General features: G+C 44.6%; 1 protein-coding gene across 7 annotated transcripts; it reads left to right on the top strand.

Moving 5' to 3' along the window:
• Positions 1 to 5,298: 5,298 nt before the first annotated feature.
• On the top strand, positions 5,299 to 11,894 carry RFX5 (regulatory factor X5). 7 transcript variants are annotated; one of them, XM_032301816.1, is made up of 10 exons: positions 5,299 to 5,404; positions 6,292 to 6,420; positions 6,682 to 6,715; positions 7,365 to 7,447; positions 7,709 to 7,828; positions 8,021 to 8,140; positions 8,258 to 8,360; positions 8,621 to 8,822; positions 9,063 to 9,163; positions 9,306 to 11,894. In XM_032301816.1, exons 2-10 carry the CDS (start codon positions 6,305 to 6,307, stop codon positions 10,305 to 10,307), a joined length of 1,881 nt encoding a protein of 626 aa, XP_032157707.1. In that variant the 5' UTR covers positions 5,299 to 5,404; positions 6,292 to 6,304; the 3' UTR covers positions 10,308 to 11,894. The 7 variants fall into 7 exon arrangements, with proteins under 7 accessions (XP_032157707.1, XP_032157708.1, XP_032157703.1 ...); XM_032301817.1 differs by having other exon boundaries at positions 5,358 to 5,464; XM_032301812.1 differs by lacking the exon at positions 5,299 to 5,404 and adding an exon at positions 5,482 to 5,670.
• The last annotated feature ends 7,783 nt before the right edge of the window (positions 11,895 to 19,677 follow it).

Below are 19,677 nucleotides of genomic sequence, written 5' to 3'. Positions count from 1 at the left end.
TATTCACCTGTATCCTGGTCCTGGTTTCATTTCACTACTTCTGATCCTTCATCACTGAAACAGACACTCCAAAAAGAAGAGAGTCCCTCCTGTCCCAGATGCCACAAGCACCAACAGTATGTGACCCAAACTTCCCTAATTCCTGCCATACCTATTCTGATCCATCTCTGTTGTACACACACAGATTCCTCCCCATACCCCACCCCCAGGCTAGAGGAGTATGAAGAGCAAAACTGAGCTTACTGTGCCAAAGTCTAGTGTGGGACTAGCTGTTTCTTCTAACACCATGGTCACCTCCACAAGTTGGTTTAGGACACTATCCAGAAAGTTCTGGAGAGTTTGCTGAGCTCAGGGACATCCCCAGAAAAGCAGTAGCCCCTGTCCTCATGACAAAGGATTGACAAAGTCTTGGAGAGTGTCCACCCATCACTGGTCCTTTTAGCATGGTTATCCCTCCCGTCATTGCGATTGGGTAAGTCTTTAAGGATAACCTCAGGTAATTGCCATTCTCTGTCACACCATTAAGAGGCCCTTTCCTGACTTTCTGATTTTTAAGGACTAGCAAACTCTCTGATCTAAACACTACTTTTGTTCACAAATCTGTAATTTGGACAGGGCTCTATGGGAACTGTTTGGCGTCAGCTGGAGCAGCTTAAAGACTAGAGGCTAGAATCGTCCGATGGCTCACTCACTCACAAGCCCAGTGATTGATGCTGGCTGTCACCAGCAACTTACATATGACCTTTCCATGTGGCTGCTTGGCCTCCTAACAACATGGTGGCTGGGTTCCAAGGGTGAGTGTCCTGAGAGAAAGGAAAGAGGAAACTGTATCACTTACTCTAACCCATACTTGGAAGTCATACAGCATCACTTCCACTGCATTCCATTCACTGATATTTACAAAGACCTTCTGGGCTTCGAGGGGACAGGAAATACATTCCATCTCTTGATGGGGAGGTGGCAAAATTCTGGAATAGTCTGTGAAACCAGAAATACTTTTGTGGCCACATGTGAAAAATACAATCTTCTATATGTAGAAACTCATAATGGAAAATTCTAGCATCAGACATCAGAACACAATTACATCAATTAAAACAGTGTGGGTGGCTCAGTGGGTTAAGCCTCTGCCTTCGGCTCAGGTCATGATCTCAGGGTCCTGGGATCGAGCCCCGCATCGGGCTCTCTGCTCAGCAGGGAGCCTGTTCCTCCTCTCTCTCTTTGCCTACCTCTCTGCCTACTTGTGATCTCTCTCTGTCAAATAAATAAATAAAATCTTTATAAAAAAAATAAATAAAATCTTAAAACAAAACAGTGTGGGGTGGGGGTGCCTGAGTGGCTCAGTCGTTAAGCATCTGCCTTTTCTGCTCAGGTCGTGATCCCAGGGTCCTGGGATCGAGCCCCACATTGGGCTCCCTATTCTGCAGGAAACCTGCTTCTCCCTCTCCCACCCCACCTGCTTGTGTTCTCTCTCTTGCTGCGTCTCTCTCTGTCAAATAAATAAATAAAATCTTAAAAAGAAAAAACAAAACAGTGTGGGGTGGAGGAATGGATAAATAGAATCAACAGGAGAGCAGAAGGTCCAGAAACAGACCCAACTATATAAGGGAACTTAGCATATGATTATAGTATGAAAGGAAACAACTATAATAAGAAGGAAGTGAAAGGCACCTGGCTGACTCAGTCAGTGGAGCTAACTCTTGATCTTTAGGTTGTGAGTTTGAGCCCTACATTGGGTGTAGCTATTACTTAAAAAAAAATTTTTTTTTTTAAAGATCTTTATTTATTTATTTGACAGAGATCACAAGTAGGCAGAGAGACAGGCAGAGAGAGAGGAGGAAGCAGGCTCCCCGCGGAGCAGAGAGTCCGATGTGGGGCTCGATCCCAGGACTCTGGGATCATGACCTGAGCCGAAAGCAGAGGCTTTAACCCACTGAGCCACCCAGGCGCCCCAAAATATTTTTTTTTTAAAAGAAGGAAATGATAAATATTTTGAAAAGACTGGCCAAAAAAAGAAAAGAAAAGACAGGCCATCCATTTGGAAAACAAACAAATTAAATTAGATCCTATGGAAGACGTTATTGTGGGGCACCTGGGTGGCTCAGTCGTGAGGGTCTGCCTTCAGCTCAGGTCATGATTCCAGGGTCCTCTGATGGAGCCCTGCATCAGGCTCCCTGCTTCTCCCTCTCCCACACCCCCTGCTAGTATTCCCTCTCTCACTCTCTCTCTTTGTGTCAAATAAATAAAATCTTTTTTTAAAAAAAAGAGATTATTGATTGACTGAACAACCATTCCTCAAACTTTTTCCCTTGTTCACCAGAAGTAATTTGTATCTTTAATTTTATGGTAATTATTCTATTACTTTTACTCTTTACCACATATGTATTTATCCATAAACAATATATTGTTCAGTTTTGCCTGCCATTAAATATTTGTAAATTGCATTGCACTATGTGTTTTCTTCTGTTATAGTTCCTTCACTGTTTCTAAAGTTCATCTGTGTAAATGTATGTAGCTGTGGCTCATTCATTCCCACTACCATATGACATTCCATCATATAAAGATACCACAGCTTATTACTCTGCTCCTGATGGACATTGGGATTTCCAGTTTTTGCTAATGCACACAGTGAGACTATAAACCTTACTGTCTCTATATTCAGGGCATGTCTGTAGGAGTAGGATTGTTGAATCATAGAATATTCACATATTCAACATTATCAAGTAATTCCAAATTCTTTTCCAAAATTAGAGCAAATTGCATCCCCACCAGCAGTGGGTGAGGGCTCCAGTTGGCTCACAGCCCTGTTAGCTCTCAGCACTGCCAGACTTTGTAATTGTTGCCAACTTAGTGGCTATGAAATGGTATCTCATTGTGGTTTTAACTTGCATTTTCTTGATTACAATAGAGAGAGAACTTTTCATATGTTTACGAGCCATTTCTGCTTCTTTTATGAAATTTCTGTTGATTTCCTCTTTCCATTTCTCTAGTTGGGTGTTTATCTTTTCATTTGTAGAGGGCCTTTATAAATTCCACATGATAATCCTTTGTCAGTTATGTGTCTTGAAAATATCTTCTTCCAGTCTGTGGCTCGATTTTACATTCTTTTCATAGTTCTTTTTAAAGTAAATTTAGGTTTTTAATATTAATTATCTAAATTTATCAATATTGTCTTTCATGGTTTGTTTTCTTATGTTTAAGGATTCACTCCCAATAGGCATTGTACAATAGTTTCTAGAGCATATTCTGAATCCAGAATATGGATTCCCTCACTTACTGTGTAACACTGGGCAAATTATTAACCTCTCAATGCCTTTGTCTTCTCATCTGTAAAATAGGGATAATCACACTACTTCTCTGACAGAGTTGCTATGAGATGAAGTGGCAATATTTGTGAGGTCTTTAGAGAAATCCTCACCACGTATTAAACTCTAAATAACTTGCTGTTATTGTGGTGATGTTTATCAGATCATTTTTACTGTTACTCCTCAGGGCAAGGTACATTATACCTTATTCAGCGCTATATCCACCCCCCCACCCCCGCTCTTAACATAATGCCTGGCATAAATGAATACTTGCCTGTTTTTCCCTTCTTGAGCCTTTCACCCCATGCAACCTCACCTTCTTACAGTGTTGTCAAAATAATGTCGCTTACATAGCTATGATACCTTTTCTCCCTTTACTGGAGTTTCCATTTATTCCATTTATTCCCTGCCACCTGCAAATTCCTAAACCGGCATAATTTATCCCAATCTCTTTTTCTAATCAAAGTGCCCTATATCTCCCTTCATACCAAACAGTGGTTGTTGGGTGTATCTTTCCATCAGTCTGTATCTACTTTTGTGTATTGGTATCTACAAGTATGTATACACCCACTCTACGGCAGTTCAAGAGAATGGACTCTGAAGGCAGACTGCCTATCTTTGGATCCTGATTCTAGCACTTACTACATATGTAACTGTGGACAAGTCCCTTCATCTCTGGGAATCTCAGTTTCTTTGCCTGTAAAGCAGAAACAATAACTACCTATTTCAAAGAGCTGCCATGAGCATTAAATGAGGTAGGTGCTCAGCATTCAGGACGGTGTCTAGCACACAGTAAACACCAATAAATTTTTGCTGTTATTAGAAAACCTTCTTGCCAGTATATCCTTATTCCCCCAAACTCTACAATTCCTTGGATTCTCCCTGTATCCACAGAAGCCAGTTGCAGGTAATTAGAGGCTATCAAGGCCAAAGGTGACCAGATCAGCGGTGTTGCTGTCCTCTTTACAAAAGTACACTGATGATGAGACTAGAGGATATATTAGAAGTCAGGACTGCAAATATACTTTTAGATGTCACAAATACACATTTAGGTGCTGTGCAAAGCAAAATATATCCACTCAAAGAATGTTAACCTTCAGTCCCTAACCTCTGAAATCAGATGCAAAACTTGGCCTGCATATGCATTTCTCATGGCAAAGCGTTCATTACTTTCATTGGATTCATGACCTAAAAAAAAAATCCTTAACGAAAAGGGTTAAGAACCCATGACCTATACAGGACAATATTCTCTAAGAGCAAAGAGTTCCTGTGAGCATCCAGCACCCCCTGGGGGTGTCAGTCAAAATTCGTTCGCTGAGTTCAGAAATGTGGGGATCCAGATACATTAGCAACTCTGTGGAAGGACATAAAGTATCCACGGAAACCCAGAAACGCTTGGCATTTTAACTAAATGTGGTCCAGCTGCGGAGGTTTTTGAGGCCTCCATCAGAGAGGAACATAAGCCTGTGTTTACAGAGTTGTTGTGGAGAGCCAGTATGCTGTGATGACGGCGGGGCGGGGGCGCGAGGGTGGAGTGCTCAAGTTGTTTTCATCAAAAGGAGGTTATGTGAGCTTACAGCGAAACTCCATTACTACTACCCATAATGTTCTAGCTTTTTTTTTTTTTTTTTTAAATCATCCGTTGATTTTCTTCCAGTAGCTCTGACGACCGAAGGCAAAACAGAAACCCGGAAGGAGAGGGCAAAGGAAAAGAAAGCTCCAAAGCGAGCCCTAGCGCCCGGTCTTTCGTCCTACGGTCCCTTTAAGAGAAGAATCTCTTGGGACCGGCAGTCCCAACCGACCCCAGTTTTAACCGAAACCTAACCCGGACTTCCCCCTCTTCACTCAAATAAGACCAACTTTGGATTTTCCCTCCCCTATTGACCAATCAGAATCTGTTACCAGGCAGACTTTAGCTGCCGCCGGTGCGAGCCCGGCGCCTTCTGGCTCCGGGTGGCAGCAATGACCAATGAGAGAGCAGGTCGTCCGAGTATCTAGGCAGATCGGGACTGTTCCAGCCATTCAGAAAAAAGAAAATAAAGCAACGCACAAGCCGGCTGGGCCAGGACCGTGGGCTGGGCTGGAGTGAAGGTGGCTACGAGGTAGTTTCTCTTTCTCCCTTACCTTTATTGTTGCTTGTGTTGGAAGGCGACTGTTCAAAGGTAGGGAGGGGGCAGTATGAGTTGGGAGGAGAGCAGAAAAAGATTTTGGCTGTATTTTCAACAGCTCCTTCACCCATGTGCACGTGCCCCGAATTTGGGACCCCGTTCCCCCAACCGGGTTTCCTACGCCCAGCCCAGGAGTTCGCCGCCCTGAACGCCCCCACCTTGCAGCAACGCGGGACTGATTGCAGGGGGAAGGGAAGGAGGTGGGGGTGCGCCTCAGGATGGGAGGTTGAGGAAGATGACGTAGGGATCGGCGACGTGGGGAGGGGGAGCGGCGGGGGAAGCCGTGGCGAGATTAAGTAATGAGAACTTGGGCCCGGTGTTTTCCAAGGCTGGAAGGGCAGAATATGTTCGTATCCTTTCTGACCGCCCAGCAAAATTCAGGCGTGAAGAGTAGCTTAGAGAATTGAAGAACTTTGCTTTGTGGTTGCTATTGTTTTTATTATTATTTATTTATTTTTTTTTTTTAAGGGGATGAGGGCAGCGGGGTCAGAGGCAGAAACGGACCTGTCTAACGTCGACTTCCGTTCCCCCTATCTCTTCCTTTACAGTTTTCCATATTTAGGAGACTGCAGAAAGGTGGGGCAGATAGAATGGGGATGGCAAAGATTTCTTTGAGTATACGTGGGCATGGAGAAGTAATGGGATAATTTCTAATTTTTGGAGAAGGCAAGTGATGAAAAAAAAAAAAAAAACCAACCACTGAGGCAATTCAGAGCCTTTCTTTCTGTTTCTCTGTGTTTCTGGGTAGGGAGATAAGTGCCCCTGGGGCCTCCAGGGAAAGAGAGGCTAAATTTTCATGCCTGGTCTCCTCTCAATTCTAGCCCTCATGCCGGGATGGCAGAAGATGAACCCGATGCTAAGAGCCCCAAGACTGGGGGAAGGGCCCCCTCAGGTAGTACTGAGGCGGGAGAACCCACCACCCTTCTTCAGAGGCTCCGAGGTACCATTTCGTAAGTACTCATCTCCACCTCCAAATCTTGCTCCAGAACGGTAGCACTTCCTCTGTAGATGAATTGCCTCTCTCTGAGCAAGTGCATTCTTCATGAATGATTCTTCATCATTCTGGAAGATTCAACATTCATGAAAGATTCTCCATTATGGGAATTGTTTCTGAGCACCTATTAAGCATCTCATCCCTCTTCCTCTCCCTAACAATAAGACACCAGAGAAAATCTTGTGTATGACCTCCAGCTTTCTCCTCTTTCCCACAGCAAGGCTGTGCAGAACAAAGTCGAGGGAATCCTGGTAAGTATTTTTGGGCAGAGGGCAATAGAGAGGTGGACTTGCAGGGGAATGAGGATGATGAAGATAGGAGTAACTGAAAGGCCTATGTGGGACAGGCAGTATAGTCTTCCCCGTCAGAAGGTAACTGGCTTTGCGACTCATTGCCAGTTTGACCTTGAGCATCTTACTTCATCTGTCTGTGACCCGTTGTGTAGGTGCTCAGTAGGCATAGTATCAAAGCAGATCCCTGCCACTCCTCCTCTCAACAAGGTAGCTCACGAGAGCACTCCTTGCGCACAGTGAACACAGAGCCCCAAATCACTTCTGGGACGCCTGGGTGGCTCAGTTGATTGAGCAGCTGCCTTTGGCTCAGGTCATGATCCCTGCGTCCTGGGATCGAGTCCCACATCAGGCTCCTTGCTCGGCAGGGAGCCTGCTTCTCCCTTTGCCTCTGCCTGCCATTCTGTATGTCTGTGCTCGCTCTCTCTCCCTCTCTCTCTCTGACAAATAAATAAAATCTTTAAAAAAAAAAAAAATCACTTCTAAGGTCCTTTTTTTAGTCTGACGGTCTCTAAGACAGCTAGACTTTGGGGGAAGGATTAGAAGATCCTATCTTACATCCTTCTTGGCCTCATTTTTTCTTCTGCCTCTCTCTTCCTCCCTACCTCAGCAAGATGTACAGAAATTCTCAGACAACGACAAGCTGTATCTCTACCTTCAGCTCCCCTCAGGGCCTAGTACTGGAGACAAAAGGTAGGTTTGGTGTTAGAGTTTAAGATAGCAGAGGGTTCTACTTCTTAAAGGGAGGCTCACTGGGATGGGGCTGGGTGAATAGGAATCCTCATGACAGCTGCCTTGGTGAGAAGAGTAGTCCCTGTCCTGCCCTGGTTTACCAGGAAAAGCTGGATTCTGGGCAAAGTGATTTGGTCCAGCACTGCTGAAGCGGTGGTCTGGATAGAACCACGACAACCCTTAGGATCTGAGTAAAGCTTGTCCCTTTCACTTCTCTTGCAGCTCAGAGCCAAGTACACTCAGCAATGAGGAGTACATGTATGCCTACAGGTGGATCCGCAACCACCTAGAGGAGCATACTGACACCTGTTTGCCAAAGCAAAGTGTTTATGATGCCTATCGGTGGGTGAATGGGGTGGTGGTGTGTGGGTTGGCGGGCATAGGACTACCCCCTCACCTCTGGAGAGCTCCCTGCCTTGACAGAGTCTGGCTTCTTAAAGGGTTTCCCAAACCTGATGCCCGGGACCCTCCGAATCTAACCATGACCTTCTCTGAGTGTCTTCCCACTCTGCATTCCCCCAACCATTCACTCAGGAAGTACTGTGAGAGCCTCGCCTGTTGCCGCCCACTCAGCACAGCCAACTTTGGCAAAATCATCAGAGAGATCTTCCCTGACATCAAGGCCCGAAGGCTTGGTGGCCGGGGCCAGTCCAAGTATCCTTGAATGGAGAGGTGGGGTTGGAGGACCCAGGGAAGAAAAATTAGGGTGTGGAGGGCCAGGAGTGGGAACAGCCTAGCCTTCCCACGGGTCTTGGAGATCCCCACTGTTGGCTGCTCTTTAACTTGCCTCAGATATTGCTACAGTGGCATACGAAGGAAGACCTTGGTTTCAATGCCACCCTTGCCTGGACTTGACCTGAAGAGCTCTGACAGTGTAAGTAACAACCAGCCCTCCCATCGCACTTTTCTCTCCAAGGTGTGGGCTGACACAGCCTAGGTCATTCTGCACATAACTTCTGGTACATAAGATATGCCCTTCCACGTACCCTATGGCTCAGGCAGAGGACGAATAGAATTTGTGGGTTTCTGGGATGAGTTACTCCCATATCCAGTCTAGTCTTAACTAGGGTTGACCCTAGTGTCTGAAGGGGGCCAAATTTGGAGTGTGAGTGGGCATGTCCTTCCCCACTGCAGCCAGAAATGGGCCCAGAAGTAACCCCAGCACCTCGGGATGAGCTGGTGGAGGCAGCCTGCGCTCTGACCTGTGACTGGGCAGAACGGATCCTGAAACGGTCCTTCAGTTCCATCGTTGAGGTTGCCCGCTTCCTGCTGCAGCAGCATCTCATCTCTGCCCGATCTGCGCATGCCCATGTGCTCAAGGCCATGGGGCTCACTGGTGGGTGGAGACCCTCACCTGTCCCAAGAAACTCTCAGCCACTTTCAACCTCATAGGCCCTCCCACCTACTCAGACAGAGACACCTTGCATTTGTCTTCTGTTCCTAGTGACCCTCATGGGAATTGGGATGTGCCTTAGACTGCCTTCTTCCCCCTTCTCCACCCGTCAGTCAGGCTGTCCTCTCTTGACCATTGTTTCCTCCCACCCTCGCCCTATTACCTTTTCCCGCACCTCTGCAGAAGACGATGAACATGCCCCTCGGGAGCGGTCATCTAAATCCAAGAATGGTGTGGAGAGCTTAGAAGGTGGAGCCCCTAAGAAACCAGAGAGAGCAGCCCAGGTAAGGAGGTTAAGGCCCCTGACCTTACTGCCCTGGGCTGGGGGCTTGGTATCCCCTTTCCTCTATTTTCTTACCCTCCTGTGTCTGTGTTCGCTCCAACATCTAGGCTTCCCATTTACTGTGTCCTCTCTTTACCTTTTAGCCCACTAGGGAGCTGGAAGCCCGGGCTGGGGCCGGCACCCCTGCACGCGGTGAGCGGAAGAAGAGTGTAGTGGAGAGCCCAGCCCCAGCAGCCAATAACCCACAGGTTAATGCCCTGGTGGCCCGGCTGCCTCTGCTCCTTCCCCGGGCCCCTCGCTCACTTCTTCCGCCAATCAGAGTCTCTCCACCCATCCTGGCCCCCAAGCTTTCTTCAGGCCTGAAAGTGGCTACGTTGCCTCTGCCCAGTAGGGCCGGGGGGCCCCAGGCAGCTATGCCGATCATTAACATGATCTTACCGACTGTTCCTGCTTTGCCCGGACCCGGACCCGGACCCGGACCCGGGCCTGGGCAAGCCCTGCCTGGGGCGCTCGCTCAGCCGCAGGGCCCAGAGAACAGGGAAGCAGGCATAGGTGGTGACCCGGGACCCCATGACAAGGGTGTCAAGAGGACAGCTGAAGTACCTGTGAGTGAGGCCATTGGGCAAGATCCACCTGCTAAAGCCGCAAAGCTGGATAGAGAGGATACAGGAAGCGATGCCAAAAGAAAACGGGGGCGCCCTCGAAAAAAATCAGGTGGAAGTAAGGAAAGGAACTCCCCCCCTGACAAATCAGCAGCTGCCATGGACTCGGCCCAGTCCCCGAGGTTACCACAGGAGACGTGGGCCTCTGGAGGGGAAAGCAACTCAACTGGAGGGTCAGGGAGGCCAGGGCCAGTGGGAGAGGCTGAGAAGGGAATGGTGCTTGCCCAGGGTCAGGAAGAGGGTGCTGTTGCCAGAGGAGGAAGGGGCCCCAGTTCCCGGCATGCCAAAGAAGCGGAAGATAAAATTCCTCTGGTCACCTCAAAAGTGAGTGTCATCAAGGGCAGTAGAAGCCAAAAGGAAGCTCTTCATCTGGTGAAGGGCGAGGTAGACACCGAAACACAGGGTAATAACGACTTAAAGGGGCACAGGCTTCAAAATTCCTTATTCCACGAGGGGAAAGACCCCAAAGCAACACCCCCATGATAGGTATGTGGCAGAGAGTGTTTATAAACACACTAATTTTACCTGCCTAGTAGAGTCCCCTCTCTGCACTTGCTTCTCGTTTGGCTCTCCTTTTCCTAAGAGAATTCATTCTCATGTCCAGACAGCTGAGGCACCCTGTCTTGCACAGTGTCCGGCTCCTGCTTCTGACCTTTCCAGCTCAATACCCTTGGCTTTAGAGTCACTGATAAATCTGTCGTGACTGTCTTAACCTGGATCTCTGGGCTATCCTGCGGAAAGATAGGGATGGAGTTAAGTATGATGAATGTATCGGCTAGGAATCTTTTCGTTTTAAATCGTAAAAAAAAAAAAGAAAGAAAAGAAAAGAAAAAGAATAACCTAACTCAAACTGGCTTAAAAATAAAGACTTAACGGGCTCAACCTAAATGGAAAGTCCAGAGGTGGTACTGGCTCCCAGAAAAGCTGATGCCTGGTTCAGTGTGTCTCTAAACACCTGATTGATTTCCCCTTCCTGCTGCTACCTTCTGTAGGATCATCTTAAACCTGGGCCACCTAGTGGCTGCCAGAACTCCTGGGGTTACACGTTCTCTCCTTTATATCCAACCAGAAAGGGGATGGGGGGGCGGGGGTGGTGATCTTTTGCCTGGCATCCTAGCATAGCCTTAAAATGGACTCTGATTAGGCCAGGCTGGGTCACATGCTGATCCTTAGCCAATCACTGTGGCCAGAAGGATGGGGTATACTAATTTGCTCTTTCTGCATCAGGGGCGGGCTGGGATCAGCCTCAGCATCACACAGGTCTCTAAAATGACAACTGTCACGGGCAGTTCTTGAGGAGACAGCTGACCCCTGGCCAATACCAGAAGTCCGTGTGGTTTTAGCTTGGTGAGGCTGGGATCAGCTACACCTGTTTACGTTTCCCCTCACTGTCTTGCATTTTCCTTACTGCAGCTGTAGCCTCTTCCCTCTTGCAGGCTCAGAAGGAATGAGAGGGAAGTCACTCTCCTTTAGGGACTATCTCTTTCATCTCCTTTAGATGACTGTCCCTTACATTTCAGAGATGGAGATCCTTCCCTTTCCTGTTTCTGAATGTTTTCTCCTCATTCTGCTTCCCTATCCCCTGACCCCACAGCCACTTTCACCAAGTGGAGTGAAAGATTTCTTTCCTAGTCATTTTATTAAATCCATTCTGTATCCACCAGGTGTCAGTGTCTTGTCATACATGTGTCAGGATTTCAGCCAGGGTTGTGGGGCTTAGGCTAGGTATGCGGCAGGAGGGAGCTCTGCACAGCAGCCGGCACCAGGAAGAAGGGAACCCAGACACTATCCTTCGAAAAGCAGTAAACCATCCGATATTTACTGAGGACCTACGTGGTCTTCTGCATAAAGGTAGCTTCCGTCGGGGAATCTCGACTCTGCCCAGGAAACAGGTTTGCTTTCAGGGAGACTTCACTCATTTGTTTCCACCACAGCAGATTTTTAAAGATTATAATATGTAATATTTGGTATCTATAAAGGATATATTTAACATGAATAAATTATGAAACATAATATTAAATGAATATCTTTGGCCCATCACCCAACTTATACATTAAAACATTAGAAGTACCATTGAGTTTCTTGTATTCATACCCAGTCCTATCCCACTGCCTCTCCCTAGAGGTAACCACTGTCCTTAATTTTGTGTTAAGTTGCCTGTGTTACACACACACACACACACGTGTGTATATATTTAACCATATATGCATAATATTCTTTAAAAATTATTGTTCAGTTTTGCTTTAGCTTTACAAAAATTTTATACTCTAATAGTGCCCTGAAGTTTTCTTCTTTTCACTTAACATTATTTCTAAGATTCATCTATGTTGTAAATAGCTGTAAACCAGTGTAGTACTCCAGCAAGTACATAAGCCACAAGTTATTTATACATTCACCTATTAATGGACATTTGGGTTGTATCCAATTTCCTGCTATTCCAAACAATGCTGCTATGAACATTCTTGTATCTGTTAGTGCCCTTTTTGAAGGAAGATTTCTAAAAAGGTTTCCAAGATGGTTCATTTGGTCTGTACATCCTCTGAGTTGGGGACTGTTCCCTCTTTTCTAATTCTCTGGAAGAGCTGACATCAGATTGAGATGAACTGTCCCTTGACAGTTTGGCAAAACAGCTATCAAACCTATCTTTGCCTAGCATTTCTTTTTGAGAAAGATTTTAACCATCGATTAAATTTCTTTAATAATTATAGGCTGTCTGGCCTTCCTGTTTCTTTTTGAGTCAATTTTGGTTGTTTTTCTGGGATTTTGTGCATTTTCTGTCCTCTTTAAAAATGAAAATTTTTTTTTTCGCCTCTGCTCTCTGGGCAGTTATGTGCTTCTATCCATTTCTACTATTTACTTTCACCTTCTTATTTCCTCCTCATCAATTACACCAAAAATGTGCTATTTTATTTGTTTATGTAGCTACTACTTTGGACTTTGACAATCTTCTCCCTTGTGTATTGTTTTCCATTTCATTAACTATGGATATTATAATATTTCCTTCTTCTGCTTTCTTTAATTTTATGTTCTTCCATAACATCTTAATTTTGACACTTATCTAATTTTCAAGCTCTCTTTTTTTACTGTAAGTTTTTAAGGACCTGTTTCTCTACATTCCCCCAATATATTTTTTTGCTGTATTTTGATTATAACTTCACCCTATGAATATTTAAATTACCTGTATGACTTTTTAAATTTATGAGTTATTTAGAAAAACAGTGTCTGGTTATTTAAAAGTCTATCCTTTTTATATCCATTTTCAGCTTAACCCATTTGTGCTCAGAGATGTGGTGCTCTGATACTAAACCTTTTAAATTTGTTGGGATTATATTTCTGTAATCCTGGCTTGATATCTAAATGGTTTGTTTTCTGCTCACTCTTGCCTGTGGTAGTTCATTTCCTTGTATATTCTCCTTTTGGGGATTTTGAGCTTATATTTTGTTAAACTTAGTCTATGGTAATTCAGAGAGCCTAAATTGGGGGTACTTTCCTCCAAAGAGGATCTGCATTTGCTTGTGCCAGGAGTCAAATGATGCTCCTGACCTGGGACTGTGTGAGCCCCTCAGGAATCTCAGTTCAATCCCGGAATCCCAGGTTTTCTCCTGTTCTGTGGCTAGGCCCAGGGCCTAGCCCCTGTTTTACAAAACTGATACTGGCATTTGTCCCCAAGGCAAACCTGTGGCTCCTCCTGCATGTTGCTCGTCTTTCCTATAGGTTTCAGCTTAATGTTATTTTTTTTCTTCCTTTTGTGATTTCTCTTACTTTCTAATGAGCCCAGCAATGTGTTTTTTTATCCAGGCTCAACTTGTATTTTAATGGGAGAGCCCTTTCTCTTCCCCAGGCTGCCAGAAATAGGCACTACTGCAGTTTTTATATTTTCCTTCTTGTTTTTTAAGTTCCAGGAACTTACTAGAAGCCAACTGACATAGGCTTGACTTCAAGTCAATAATGATCACAGCACAGTGGCAACCTAACAGTTATGTTAGCTTTAAGCACAGAGAGCTGTGGGGGCCCAGAGGAATAGCATATAGGTTGGACAGGGATCAGGGATGACTTCCAGTAGAGATGAGTAGGAGTTAGCTAGACAAATCTAACTCATAAGGACAGGACAACATAAGACATATGGTAAAAAGAGTTAAATCATAGTACTCATTCTGTGTAAGAGCTATGGTTCAGAGAGATCACTTTGGGCTGAATAATTTGGGAAGGTTTCATGGAAAAGATATGCTTAAGCATATGCTTAGGCATATCTTAAGCCTTTAAGGTATGTGGAGCTTAGGTGAAAAAGGGGAAGACATTCCAGGAAAAGCAGGGGTCAGGGGATGTGAGATGTAGAGATGTGACTAAAGGCATAGCAGAACAACTCCCCCACCCCAGGATGGAGATCTGGCAGGCAGAAGGGGTGTCTATGAACAACACTGAGAAGTCAACTTGAAGAACACACAACCATTATTATAGGTATCTGTGGACTGAATGAATGGATGAAAGGTATAAAGTCTCCATTAGAGGATGAACTAACTGGAATCAGAAGGAACCAGGCAGGCAGATGGTTCCATGTGGAAGGAGAAGAGGGACTGGGCCGGGTTGCTGACACATTAGAAGTGACAGGTATACAGGAAAATAAACCACTGGTGTTAGAATAGATGGAAGCATCCAAGGAAACATAGTCCTTACCTTGGTTGAGCCTGAGGATGTATCCATTCATTCTGGGAGACCAGCCCACCCGAGGATTTGAAATTTACATGTTGGGTGGGTTTTTTTTTTAAGTTTATTTTTTATTTTTTTTAGTAATCTCTGCACCCAGTGTGGGGCTCAAACTCATAACCCCAAGATCAAGAGCTGCATGCTCTTATGACTGAGCCAGCCAGTACCTGCCCCCCTACCATGAGGTTTTTAAGTAACCTATTTTTAAAACGTATTTTAAAAATCTAACATGAAGAGCGCCTGGCTGGCTCAGTTGGAAAAGTATGCAACTCTTGACCTTGGGGTTTTGAGCTCAACTCCCACACTGGGTGTAGAGATTACTTAAATTATGTAAGTAAATAAAACTTGAAAGAAATCTAGTATGAAACAAGTTTTTGTAGTTTAGGCAATCTTCAGTTTACTAGATTAAAGGTTTGGGGACTACCTGCTGCTTCCTACCATTCCTTATTCTCTCCCCAGGACCCTACTCTGTACTTCTATGACCTCACCCACCAAGTGTCATATTTTTTTTTTATTTTAGCCCTATCGTAAGTTGAAGATAATTTATAACTTACTAAAATTGAAATAATCATTTACTATTAAACCAAGACAAGCTATACATGAATAAATGAACTCACTATTTTTGTGGATAATAAGCAGCTTTCTTCAGAAATAAAAGCAAATGCTACATTCACTCATATACTAAACAGAGGACTAATGTCATTTTATATTTGTCTAAGTGTTTCATCTCACGTTATGGTTCCTCAGTAGGCCTATTCCTTCTTTGCCTAGGATTGTCCTGCTGGCTTTATACCATGAGATAAAGCTAAGCACAACATATATAATGTATTATTTAAGAAATGTTCATGAGAAGGTATTTGTTTGCTGGAAAGAGCATGAATTCAGTTCACATCTTCGCTTTACTACTTATGATCTTGAACATTTATTTAGTCGTTTTTCAAACTGTAGATTGCAACCCATTCATGGGTTGTGACACTGATTTCGTAGGATGCAAAACAAGGGAAGAAAAAACACATGTTTTCAAAAAAGGAAATTAAATAGAATAGAAAATATCAGAATGCATTGCATATAGTTAGGGTATTATTTCATGAAACCTTTATTTCAGTGAAGACACATTTGTGTGTTCCTCAGTGATCATGATATAAGATGTATTTTTTATTGTGGGTTGAAATAAAAAAAAAAAAAACTTGACCATTCTGAAGCTCAGTCTCCATAAAATGGTATATCTCTTTCACAGGATTGTAATGAGGAATAAATGAAGTAATGTTTGCTTTCATACACAGTAGAGGGTTGGGCAGTAACTGCTGGCTTCTTATCTTTTCTCTGAAAAAAACTCCAGGGGCGCCTGGGAGACTCAGTTAAGCGTTGGACTCTTGATTTCAGCTTAGATCAGGATCTCAGGGTCCTTAGATGGAGACGGCGTTGGGCTCTGTACTCAGTGCAGAGTCTGCTTGTCCCTCACTCTCTCTGCTTTTCCCCCAGCTCCCCGCTGCTCACACTCTCTAAAACAAATAAATAAAATCTTTAAAAAATAAATAAAAATAGGTTCAGCGTGGTGAGGAGTTTTAGAGAATATCATAAATACCATGCTTTTAATTTAATATAGGGAACAAAGATAGCATTCAGTGTTATAATCTGACAATTGAGATCAAGAAAAGAAAAGCAAGTAGGAAGAAGAAAAACTAGTCAAAATATTTACTTAATATTTTTAATTTATTAATTCATTTATGAAAAATAACTTTCCCCAAACCAAAATAAAGTCAGTTAGACAGTTGGCATTGTTTTACATTTTTGGAAATCCCTTTAATGCCCCACTGGATTCTCATATCTGCTTCTGCATTCCATCTGTTGCTATATCAACAAACATAATTTTTTCTCCATGTGGTAGAAACTAAGGATACGGCTAGAATACGAAGATGAATCCTATCCTGTCTTGAGTTTAGACCAGAGGGGTTTGGAGACTTCTAGAAACAAAGAATGAGTGAATGAGTAGGTGAGTGAGTAAATTAATAAATGAGTGAATCAATCTCTAGAAAAAGAAAGACCAAATCATACAGAGATGCAAAGAAATTCACATTTGAGCCCTTAGAGCTATAAACACAGAAACTCAATACTCTTTTGCTTAATATTGTGTTTGTGAGGGGAGGACAGGGGAGGTCTCACTTGGTTAATAAAGGTCTTAATAGGTGCACATGGGTGATTCATGTAGTTAATCATCTAACTCTTTTTAAGGTTTTATTTATTTAATTGACAGAGAGAGAAACACAGCAAGAGAGGGAACACAAGCAGGGGGAATGGAAGAGGGAGAAGCAGGCTTCCCTAATTCACGGCTTGATCCCAGGATCTGGGGATTATGACCTGAGCTGAAGGCAGAGGCTTAATGACTGAGCCACCCAGATGCTCCAGCATCCAACTTTTGATTTCAGCTCAGGTCACGATCTCAGGGCTGTGAGATCAAGTCCGCATAGGGCTCTGCACCGGACATGGAGCCTGCCTAAGATTTTTTCTCTCCCTGTCCCTCTACCCCTCCACCACGCCTCTCCCCCTCTAAAAAAATAATAAAGGACTTAATAACTGTCTGTGGCTATAAAAAGTTCCTACTTAAAGTTTCAGCAGAGATGTTCCTGAAATCTTGTTTTGTTGTTGTTGGAAAATAAACAATTTCCTACTATAAAAAGTCGGGCTTTCCCATCCCTTTCCACAATGTTTCAAAAACTGGCCTTAAGGGACGCCTGGGTGGCTCAGCTCCTTAAGTGTCTGACTTCCACTGGGGTCATGGTCTTGGGGTCCTGGGATCGAGCCCCATGTCCAGCTCCGCACTCAGCAGGGAGTCTACTTCTCCCTCTGTCCCCCACCCCCACTCATTCTCTCACTCTCTTTCAAATAAAAAAATAAAATCTTTTTTAAAAAAGATTTTATTTATTTGTCAGATAGAGAGAGAGAGTATAAGCAGGGGGAGCAGCAGGCAGAGGGAGAAGCAGGCTCCCCACTGAACAGTGAGCCTCCTGCAGGATTCAATCCCAGGACCACCAACTGAGCCAAAGGCAGATGCTTAACTGAGAGCCACCCAGGCGTGTCTAAATAAATAAATCTTTAAAAAAGAAAGAAAGAAAGAAAGGAAAGAAAGGGCCTTAAGGCCCTTGGGAATCCTCCCCTGGAAGGGAGGAATATGTGATACTTTAAACTCTAGGCTAAAGCAGGATCATTATCTCTTGACCCTGACAGCAGGTTGGGAGCTGGCCACAAGTTATAGGACCTGACAGGTGGACTGGTGATTCCCGCTCCAGACCAGTGGTGACAAATTCAAACTATCTTTGGCACTCTTGGCCACTTTCTCTGCTCATCTTTCACTACTGTACTCCCGCTTTAACCTAGTTTATCAGCTTGCCCTCTCCTCATGATTCAAGCAAATTCCTGTATTTCTATTCTTCAACATACAATTTTTTATTCTTCAGAGTGCTCTCTCCTCTTTTTTGTTCTGCTGGATCCTGCCCAATATTTCTTCTAATACTTGGTTTGCAGTATTTTTCAGAGGTCTTCCACACATTCATTCGCCATATACTGAGTGGCTAGGCCTTCTGTATTAATTAATCATGCTACGTTTTTTTAAAGATTTTATTTATTTATTTGACAGAGAGAGAGGTCACAAGTTTGCAGAAAGGCAGGCAGACAGGGGTGTGGGGTGGGGGGCGGGGGACAGGCTTCCCGCTGAGCAGAGAGCCGGATGTGGGGCTCTATCTCAGGACCCTGAGATCATGACCTGAATGGAAGGCAGAGGCTTAACCCACTGAGCCACCCACGTGCCCCTAATCATGCTACTACTTTTTATTCTGCCTCCCTTTTGCCTCCATGTACTTTTATTTTTTAAAAGATTTTATTTATTTGACAGAGATCACAAGATCACAAGTAGGCAGAGGGGCAGATGGGGCACAGGGGAGGGGGAGTAGGCTCCCTGCTGAGCACAAAGCCCAATGCAGGGCTGGATCCCAGGACCCTGGGATCATGACCTGAGCAGAAGGCAGAGGCTTTAACCGGCTGAGCCACCCAGGTGCCCTGCTTCCATGCATTCTTAAAATTTCTTCTTTAATTTCCTGATTATTCTGGAAATTCATTCTATTCTGCCTTCCCATTAAATACAAAGGCAGGGATGCCTGTGGCTCAGTCCGTTGAGCCGCAGGGAGCCTGCTTCTCTCTCTGCCTCTGCCTGCCACTCTGCCAACTTGTGGGCGCTCTCTCTCTCTCTCCCCATCTCTGATAAATAAATAAATAAAATCTTTTAAAAAAGCAGAATGTCATAACAACCTTGTCTTCAAAAAACAAAACAAAAGCAGTGACCCTTTTCTTTCATCGTTCTATATTATTGTCCCAATAATAGTAATGTAGTGCTATGGTTGTAAAGTGCTATGGCTGTAATCTGTACTCCCTTTTAATCCTCACAAAACCCTGTAAAGTGTTAATATTCCTGGATCCACTTTGCAGACATAGAAACTGAGGTTCAAAGAGGTTACTTCAGTCCTCCCAAATCAAACAGACCTTAAGTGGCAGGGAAGGTGGCATCCACCTTCCCTGGGCTAGCCTTAGAAATCTAGCCTCAACGTTAATGTTAAGTAAAGCCCTATGAGGATTGGGACAGAGATTCTGAGGGAGAGGGCTCCCAATCAATAATACTGACAAATACACAAAACTCAAACCACAGGTCCAGCTTCAGGGCGTGTTTTTATTTGTTTAGTTGTACATGGTTTGTTCTTGTTTGGAAGAAGGGGTTACGGTCACTCACCTCTCCCGACCTTGCTCTGGCTCCGTCCAGCCCCTCCCTGGAGGAATCGACGTCCGGAGGCTGGAGGCCAAAGCCTACCCAGGCAGGCGGTGACCTCGGAGGCAGGACCACGGCCTCGAGTCGCGCCGCTAACGGCGAAAGACTGACGCGGTTGGACCGCGCCATTCTCGAAGCGATAAGGGGCGTAATCTTGGCAGCGTCCTTAAACATGAATAGGAAAAGGGTGGTGAGGGTAACCATCTTCCCCGCCCGCTCTTTCTCTTTCTCCGCTCCCCGCCGGGCCCGCCATCCCACAGCCTAATTTACTGAGAGTCTTGTGGAATAGGCGGGGGGGGGGGGCGCACTCACAGCAATTATGGTAACTTGGTTGCT

Source organism: Mustela erminea, chromosome 10 (assembly GCF_009829155.1).
Source record: "Mustela erminea isolate mMusErm1 chromosome 10, mMusErm1.Pri, whole genome shotgun sequence".
Taxonomy (NCBI): Eukaryota; Metazoa; Chordata; class Mammalia; order Carnivora; family Mustelidae; genus Mustela; species Mustela erminea.
This window is presented reverse-complemented; position numbering and strand designations above follow the sequence as displayed.